The 9,180-nt window shown below is 43.6% G+C and overlaps 1 protein-coding gene across 1 annotated transcript in view; it reads right to left on the bottom strand.

The window, feature by feature from the left end:
* The window catches only part of Bhlhe22 (basic helix-loop-helix family, member e22), a gene marked incomplete at its 5' end in the record, with an annotated part of 1,744 nt that extends 1,375 nt beyond the window's left edge, over nt 1-369 (bottom strand). The window contains one exon of the mRNA XM_013009271.1: nt 254-369. Coding sequence (XP_012864725.1) covers nt 254-369 — 116 coding nt within the window. The remainder of the gene's footprint in view (nt 1-253) is intronic.
* Between the last annotated feature and the right edge of the window lie 8,811 nt (nt 370-9,180).

The following is a 9,180-nucleotide window of genomic DNA, read 5'->3' as shown; positions in this document are numbered from 1 at the left end:
CGCCGCCGCCGCTCCGGGCTCGGGAGTCAGGCGGTCCCGGAGACGCGCGCGAGCCGGGCTCGGGAGCTGGTGCGCGGGTGGGTCCCGGGGCTGCCGACAGCCCTCTCCCCTTCTTTCTTTTTCTTTTTCGCCTTCCCCCGCGCTCGCCGCCTCCTCTTCTTCTTCTTCTTCGTCTCCAGCCGATGGTGCTGGCTGCTGGGGCTCACCATGGGCCGCGGCCCCGCATGGTGGGAGGGTGGGCGCGCAGGGAGTGGAGCCGCCGCCGCCGCCGCCGGAGCCGCCGCCGCCGCCGCCGCTCTGAGCCCCGCCGCGCGCCTCCGCTTCGCACCGTTTATCTTGCTCCGATTCACCTTCAAGAGATTTCCGGACCCATCAAGCAGCCGCCGCCACAGACGGGGGAGTCTTTTACATCATTATCTCTGAGTAGGTTATTATGAAGAAGACTTGCCTGTTGGGATAGCGCTTTCTACCCAATCAGGTTAACGTTTTAATTAATAGGATTAAAACGGTAACAAACAATCGCAGGCGCTATCTGGCCGCGAGTCTGAATAGTTTCATTTCCCAGGTCTGAAGACAGGCAGCAGCTAGCGCTTTATAAAAGGCGCCTGCTCCATTATTCTGCCTGCCATCTGTATACACAGCCTAGCGCATATGTTTGCAAGGCGCTGGGTCCTGTTAGTAACCCAACAACTGCCTTTAGCTTGACATGTGTGGCGACTTTCACTCATCAATGAGCACACTAAAAGCCCTACTTAGAGCCGAGGATGTTCTTTGCTCCTTCAGCAAATTGGAGATCGGCGGCGAAGCCTGGGAGTCCCGTGGAAAGCAGACGTCCCCACCCACCGCACCCCACCCCCCAGTCCCCGTCCCTCACCACTGCTGTCTCAGCTTGTGCTAAATTACCCTTCCGGGCGAGAATTTATACTCCACCCCTGTTCGTGGGGTCTGGATTGGAGATGGGACTTGGGGTGGGGGAAGGGGAACAGTAGTGTCCCAGCTGGCTTGCCCCCGCGTTTACTCTAGATTTTTCAGCTGGTAAGAGAGCAAAGCAATTCGCTCCCCTTCCCCACCCCCTCCCACCCCTGCCCATTTTCCACACTCTGCCACTGCCCATTTCCTACCCGGCTGAGAAAAATGAAATGAAATGAAAAGAAAGGAAGAAAAGAAAGAAAGAAAGAAAGAAAGAAAGAAAGAAAGAAAGAAAGAAAGAAAGGAAAGAAAGAACTGAAGAGCAAGTTGCTTATGCAGCGCATTTGATTTGAAATAAAAAGAAGGAAAGGAATGGGATCGGGCGCTTCCCCCCCCCAACCCCCAGTGGATTCCCAAATAAATGGTTGTGAGATACACGATTCCTGCACGGAAGAAACTGGCATCTCAAACTTTCCGAAAAATCCAGTTGATTCGAGGAAGAGCCAATAGCAAGAGTCAAATCCTTTCATAGTCCAAGTGGGGGCATTTGTGCATATTTATTTAGCCAGAAACCAAACCATCTCAGTCAGGAGGACGTTTAGGGACATCTGGACCTGCCTGGGTTTCTTTTCTCTTAGAGGATTAAAGGTTAAGAACGATGAAAGCCGGTATTCCTTTCTGGATGGAAAACTGTCCGTGTGGCCCTTGGTGGCTGAGAACACGTGTCATTTAGCAGCTGGTTTCCATCCTTGTGACAAAAGTGAAAACACGATTCCCCAACACCTCCAGTAATTCTTTCCTCCATGGCAGAATTTCGGAAGGCTGTGCGGTTTGGTTGGGGTTTCTCTGGTTTCATTAAAAACCTTTTAATTGTGGCTTTCAGACTTGGCCCCAGGTGTTGGACTCTTTTCATTACATTTTGCTCTAATGTGATGAAATTCTAATTCTCTCCTTACCATATGGTTAAATTTCCCCACTGAGAATTAGTTGAAAAAGGAGAAATAATCTATTAATCTCTGTAATAGATTCACAAATGAGGTTCACCATAGAACCTGTGTTTGAATGGTAATATCAGAACAGTTGGGCACCTTATTTCATAAAGGGTGAAGGCTGCCTCAAAATGTCTGCCTCTTCACCTGGAAAGGGACCCGGAGCTCTCTCTCCAAAAATAATTGCCTGAGATCCAATCTCCAGGGGGCAGAAAAAAAAAACATGCAGTAGACCTCCCCCACCAAGGCTCCTTTGGCTCTATTGGAACTGAGTGATTGAGAAAGAGCAGGAGGGCCGGCAGAGGCTCCAGGGCCTGAGACTCAGGCCTGCCAGGGAAGGCTGGTCCTACCCTGGAGTCGTTAGGGATTGAAAGGCATGCAGGTGGCCCCTCACTCCCAATTTGCTCCCTCCTTTTCTCCCTGGGTCCTAGGGGCTGTTAACCTCTCCCTTTATGAAGATACGGACACTAGTGTTGATATTTTCCCCCTCCAATTTAACAGCTTTGTTTTCACTGAGATCATACTTAAGGCAGGTTTCCTATTCGATAGACGTAAGTTGGTTTTGAGTGCCCTGCGATATTAACATGCCAAATCCCCGAGTACTTATGGGAGGACTGAGGATTTGTGGGCTGGGTAACTCAATGAATCCTAATAATCTGATTCATTCTCCATGCGGCCTATCTCTGAGGTGGTTTGGAACTTTCTTTAGGCCCCCACAGTGGTCACTTGGAAGGATCTATTATTCCGGGGCCTGGTAGGTGGACAGGTTTAGCGGCTGGTAAGCCACCAGAGGGGCTGTGCTCTTGAAGGCTAGGACCGCAAAGGCGCTGCTTGCCTTGCCCAGCCAAACACCAGACCCTCCCCCACACCCAGTTTCCCCAGCAATCTGGTAACTCAGCGTCCCTTCTTCCCCTCCTCCCCTCCCCCCCCCCCCCCGGACAGCTTGGCGCACGCGCATTTTCTGCTGCGCTCCACCCCACCCGTCCAAACATCTGGAATAAACTTGCTCAACTTTATTTCTCTGAGCCCGGTGCAAACCCCCCTCTTTCTTTTACGACTGAGCAAAATCTCCCTAGTCTTCCCGGAGGAAGAGGCTGCTTTCACAGGCGCTGGAAACTTTGCGTTGGGAAATGGCCGGAGAATTTATAGAAGCTCTAAACGCGGTCCTTATAACAACGTCGGGGAATGGTCTTTGAGGTTTATGCACTCGTAAACTTTTGCTGATTGCTTCGGGGGAAGTAGTCAGGCACTTAACACTGCATTTATCTTATAGGGCAATGAAAACACATCTGCCCGACGTCTCGTTACCTGGTTTAATCATCGCCAATCCTAAGTCACGGGCTTCCGCGCCTTCCCTTCCCTTGCGTGGAACCCTGCAGTTTGGTTTCCCGCAGGGTCGGTCGAGGTTGTGACACGGATTGGGGAAGAATGTGCGCTTGAACTTTGTTCTGCCCGGTCGGGGCTGCGTCAGGGTTTCTGATAGAAAGCTTGTGTTGGAAAAGGCCAGAATAAAAGCTTTCTTATTGCAGGAGCTGGGACAGTAGATCACCCCAGGAGAAGACTCCTGCCCCACAGATGACCACTTAGAAGGGAAAGCCTGCTTCCGCGGGACTTTGAGGGACTAAAGCAGTTGAGAGGCGTCAGGTCTCCTTAGACCACAGCGTGGGGAGGGGGCGGCCACCAACGGGGGGACCCGCAGTCAGCTGACGGTCCCTGGCCCAGCAAAGCCCGCTGGAAAGCGAAGCATTTCCCCTCTCCTGCAGGGGAGGGAGTGGTTTTAGCAGAGGGTCGGGCAGCGTCTGCTGTCACCCCCGGAGCACGTTGCGCCCCGCTGAGCTCAGGTTTGCTCTGGCTGCGAGGCACACACACCTACGACTTTGGAAGGTTTCTAAAATATTCCGCGGCAGCACCGCTTTGGAATTAGAGTAGGCAACTTCGAAGTAATTTTTAGGTCATAATTTTCTTAGCGAACATCCTCGCAGGTGCTTGAAATGTGAAGTAAGAGCCCACACAGGATCGGAGCGGACCACAATCTACCTTTAAAATGGGAAGCCCGTCCTTGTTGTGAATATCACTGTGTTCCACGGTCTGTTGCTTATCTTAGATTGGACGGGAGAAACTTGGATTTGGGATATCTTTTGTTTTTTCTCTCTGTGGGAGAAGGATGTCCCGCGTGTTTCAACACATCCATTCTAGAACATTCTTTTAAAACTATAGAAACAAAGTTTGGCCAACATACCACCAACTTTAGTAGGAGAGCTGATCTGAGACTAGGAATTCTGCGGGCTCGAACAGTCCATCTCGGAAGGTCGCATCTGGAGAGGACAGAAGAGCCCCCTGTGAGCACGCTTCCGACAGCTCTGGGGGTGTGCAGTGCGTCTCTGAGGGTCCCTTTGGGGCGCACCAGGCGAGAATTCACGCAGGACCCAGCTCCCTTCCGCCCCCCCCCCCCGCAGGGAGGGAGCCTTGGCTCAGTTGTTTGCCCTGCCAAGGCTTTGACCTTGAAGTTGTATTTGCCTCGCCCACCCTGAGTTCTCTGGGAGGCCACGGAGTCAGCTTAAAAAGCCGTGTAGCCCAAACCACTCGGTGTAAGATTCAGGGTTAGATAAAGCAAGGATTTGCTTGGCCGCCCAGAGGTTCACATTCATTCAGTCCTCTCCCCCCCCACTCCGTCATTTGGGGAGTCCTTTTGTGCAGGGTATGTATATTCTCACTCTCTCCAGAGCTCTCTGGGGAGGAAGACTCAGATTCCACGTTTGTCTGGGGACAAAAGAGAAGACCAACCAGGAGGACGCGGAGACCAGAGACTAGCTCGAACTGGCTGTGCCCACACCCCTACCCAGCCCTCCATGCCCCAACCCAAGAATCCAAGTCTTGTCGTTACTCCTACATGCTTGGTAATTGATTGTAGAGGCTTCCACCGTGGAAAAGTTTTTAATGAAGGTCCTGCTTTTCTTAACCTATTTTAAAGAAAAGAGATCGGTTGTCGCTACTGTCTTGGGGGACAAAGGTAGCCTAAATTTGAACCGTCATTGAAAAGAAGCCCTCAGCCCCTGAGAAGTAGTTTATTTTCCTTAAAAAAAAAATACAGATCTCTTGCAGTGTGTACAAACTGGTCTCCAGCCGGCTACGAAAGGCTCACCTGTCTCCCGAAGGGATTTTTGTCTCTCGAATTTTGGTGACTTTTAAAGCCACGTGGCAATCAAATCATTTGGAGCCTGGTTGCCACTGATGAAAAACCAGAGAATGGTGCAGATAAAATAGGAGGGAACTGCGGAGTTTATGGAGAATTGCCTTCCTTCCTTGGGACAAAGTACTGCGTTTAGTTGTCTTCCCTCAGGGACTGAAATGACAACCTTTTGGTGTTTGTGAGCTGAGTCTCTCCAGGAATCTTGTGTTCATAAAATATTGGGAGACGTTCGAAAAGACTGGTACAGTTAAAATTATTCGAACAACAAGAAAAATTATTCGAAATTAAATTCGAAAGTTAAAATTACTCCAGCACTTTTCGAGTTTTCACGAATAGGAACCGAAGTAAATTTGCGACTAAGTTTTAGGATTATTTTTATTTTAGCTCTGTGATTAAAAACCCATAGCGCCATCTCCTGGCAATGGAGAGCATATCAATGCTGAACATGAAGTAACCAAATGGAAGATAAAAAACTTTTATTTTACGTATTAAAAAAAATATTTCAGTGACTACTTAAAAAGCATAAAATATTATGCGAGCAATATGAATAATTGAAATTTTTCGACACAACCTTGGAGAAAAATTATTTGCAAATAGGTGTTTTCACGTATTTCACATACAGATTTTACATATTCAGCTATAGTTTTTATGTGGGGATTTATGACAAAAATTTTATTGATTAAAAACATATGAATTGGTAGAGGAAATTAAATCACAGTTATCTGCTAATTCGGAATTTGAACTATTCATGTGGTGCAAGATTATGAAACTTTGATACTTTTAAAAATTAGTAGACCAGTACAAAACCAATTCCTATTCAGATACATTCATCGTCAAGATATTTTTCTTCAAAGTGTGAGTGTTTTCATGAAAAAATCATTCTATTTGTTACTTTTTGTGGATGAGATCTATCACAGAAGGTTGAAAGGAGAATAATGTGGAACAATTCAGCAAAACAAATTCTCCTACTTGCCCATTGCATTTACCAATTAACATTGATAAGTAGGCTGTGAACTTTTCTCAATAACCCTTCACTTACCTTATATAATAATCTACTCACCATACAGTAATACAGAATGTCTCATTCGTATCACCAGAGGGTAGCTAATTTTCCAAAACTCAAAGGCACATGATAGAATCAGGGATACATGATGTTTTTTCAAATTAAGATTTCTTTTCCTGAAGCATGAACATTTTCAAAAGGCTTACTCCCTTTTAAAAATAAGATTGTGATCTAGTCAAACTCAGAGATAAGGCAGGGCATATTGCTCAATGGAAGAGTGCTTGCTTAGCTACAAGATACCTAGGACTGCAAACCAACAAAGAAAACCTTAGCAATTATTTCCCAATTGAAACATTTCTCATCTATGATTGCATACTATGATTGTATTTCAGGCCAGCTGCCTGGAATACAAATAAAAGTAGATATGCTTTTGGTAGTTTTTTGTAGTGTACAAAATATTATGAATATCCTTCAAAATAGTAGATCAAACAGACAAACGTAAATGTCATTTCAGTTGAAAGATTAATTCTATTTGATTAATTAAAGTGAAAATCTATTAAGCCAAATATTTGGACTCTTTTATTCTGTCAATGTAGAGCTCCTGTTTGAAAGAAATTTGATTACATATAGGAGGAACTAGAAAAACAGATGGCAAGCTAGAGAGCTTTTCACAGTTAAAATTTGAAATTTAACATGGATACATTTGACACCTTCTCAAACATTTGTGATGAGGTCATTTGATCTATTTTAGCAACCTAGTATTGTTGTAGATCATTGTATTAATGTATGCTTAGGAACCATTTAACTTGACTGTTCTGTTCATGTATTTGGCTGGAAACTACTGATTGAATTGTCCACTCAGAAAATATGGACACACATACACACATTTGTGCTATTATTTCTCAGTGTAGAAAGAAAAGCAACAGCTGGTGGCATTGTGACAAGAGAGTCTCAAGATATAAATAGCGTCCTCTGATGAAATGCTCCATCTCCATAATCTGAAAGGGGCCTTTGCAATGCTATTAGGAAACAAATCAAGTTGTATGTCTAAGGTAACACTGCCATGTGGAGAATGGAACACTATGTGGGTGACAGGGAGACAGGATTTAAACTGATTTAAAGCAAACTGATTTAAACACTTCTGGGCTCATAAGTACCTGTAAATAATACTAATTAAAAACAAACAATTCTCACTGTTATTAGGGGCTAGAAGTTGAGATTTTACCAGAAATATTGTTTTGTAATCCATATACTTACTGTGACTTTTTTGAATTGCTTTTCATCTTTTTAAGAATGAGACTCATGACAAAAGGGAAAGAAGAAAGGAAGGAAAGAAGGAAGGTATGCAGAGAAGTAAGTATGGAAATTGGAGGCCAAGGAATGCATTTCTTTTATGTAGGATACGTAGGAAGCACTTGTCTCACAAAGTTAGTCTGTGTTTTCTTCGAAAAGAAGTTCATTAATTGTGATTTTCACATATGGAAGGTCTGAATGTACTACTCTGTAACTTGTTTCACAAAATATAAAAAAAAATATAGTAGAAATAGAGACCCGCAGCAGAGTAACTATAATATTCAGCAATTACCTTGATCCTCTGTTTCTCCAGAAGAAAAATGTATCTACTAATGTATTAATCTTCCCTGATAACCTCAGGATCGTCATCAACTAAGACGGTGAAAACTTTTGTTTATACTAAAATGATATTCAAATTTAATGTTAACACTGTTTTATGCTTCTTTGGCCTAGATTATGCTCAGTAACTTTCCACCTGATAATTTAGTGTGAATCTTTTATTGGTTTTACTCTATCACAACCTGCAGGTGATACAGATTTGAGAGCACTTAACACTGCTTGAGCCATATGGAAGTCATAGGAGAAGAAGACATAGTTTCTCTGAATTGCCTCTTACTTAAATTTTTAAAAAGTAGTCATGTGTAGGGGTTCCAATTCCACAAGTCAGTCTATGAGTACAATGCATCTTGATCCTGTCACCCTGCCATCATACTTTCCCATTGGTCCCCTTCTCATCCCAAACCCCCAGTTATGTAGTTCCATTTCTGTGTACTGTACATTGAATGTGATGACTGTATTTGCCCACCCTCTCTCCATCCATTTGTGTGTCCCTTCCCCCTAAAAGAAATGTGTTTCAGCTTCCTTTGTGTTAGACAGTTTGTTAGTTGTTCAGAACTTTTAATTTAAAATTAGCCTCTCAGTGACTATGCCCATATCTACCTCTCTCGATTGTTAGGAATAATTCTTTTGCCTACTGAGGAGTGCTTGTGCGCTTGTTGCTGTCACACATAAGTAATTTTGTCTCTAGTCTGTTATGATGTGGTGGCAATAATAAGACTTAAGTACTCTTAACTGGCAGATAGAGAGTTGTCATGGAATTTTCTCAAGTCTGTTTTTACTCACATTCTACCATGTGTTGCTCTGGCAAAAAGTCTATTATGTTTACAGATGTGTGGGACATACTTTTCAGTTTAGTAACATTTTTAAAATACATGATTATATCATTTTTCTCTTTTTCTTCTAGACCATTAGAATTAAATCTTTACAGATCCAGATCTGTCACCAGTCTTAGCATGATGTATGTTTCTTCCCATGTCTGTATGCATTGGCGCTATTTTTATTTCCATTGTGCATGGTCAGTCAGTTTTGAATTCAGCAGACAGTACTCACTTCAAGGAAGCTAATTCAAATTAATTTGATAATGAACGATTTTTGGAAACAATATATGTCATAGTCTAAATTTGTTAGACATCATGCCTTTTAAACAACCATTAATTTAAGGAAGATAATCATGTTTGTCTGAAAGTTTTTTTTTTAAACCTTGGCTATGTATTGTCTCACATGTCATCATTCTGTAAGTTCTGATAAAAATTTTTATTTAGATTTCATTTTGTTTAAATAGAATCAAAGTTAAAACAAGCCTAGGATCAAAGTTATATCATATTATCTGAGGACTGATAAATACATTTAAAGGAAACTATAACATTACTGTTTACAGAGATGTAGAGACTAAGAAAAGGCTTTCCTAAGCAAGGTAAAATTCAAGTTGTCATAAAGGAAAAGATGGACATATAGTA

Source organism: Dipodomys ordii, unplaced genomic scaffold (genome assembly GCF_000151885.1).
Source record: "Dipodomys ordii isolate 6190 unplaced genomic scaffold, Dord_2.0 Scaffold9, whole genome shotgun sequence".
Taxonomy (NCBI): domain Eukaryota; kingdom Metazoa; phylum Chordata; class Mammalia; order Rodentia; family Heteromyidae; genus Dipodomys; species Dipodomys ordii.
Note: the sequence above shows the minus strand (reverse complement) of the source record. Positions and strands in the feature narration are given on the sequence as shown.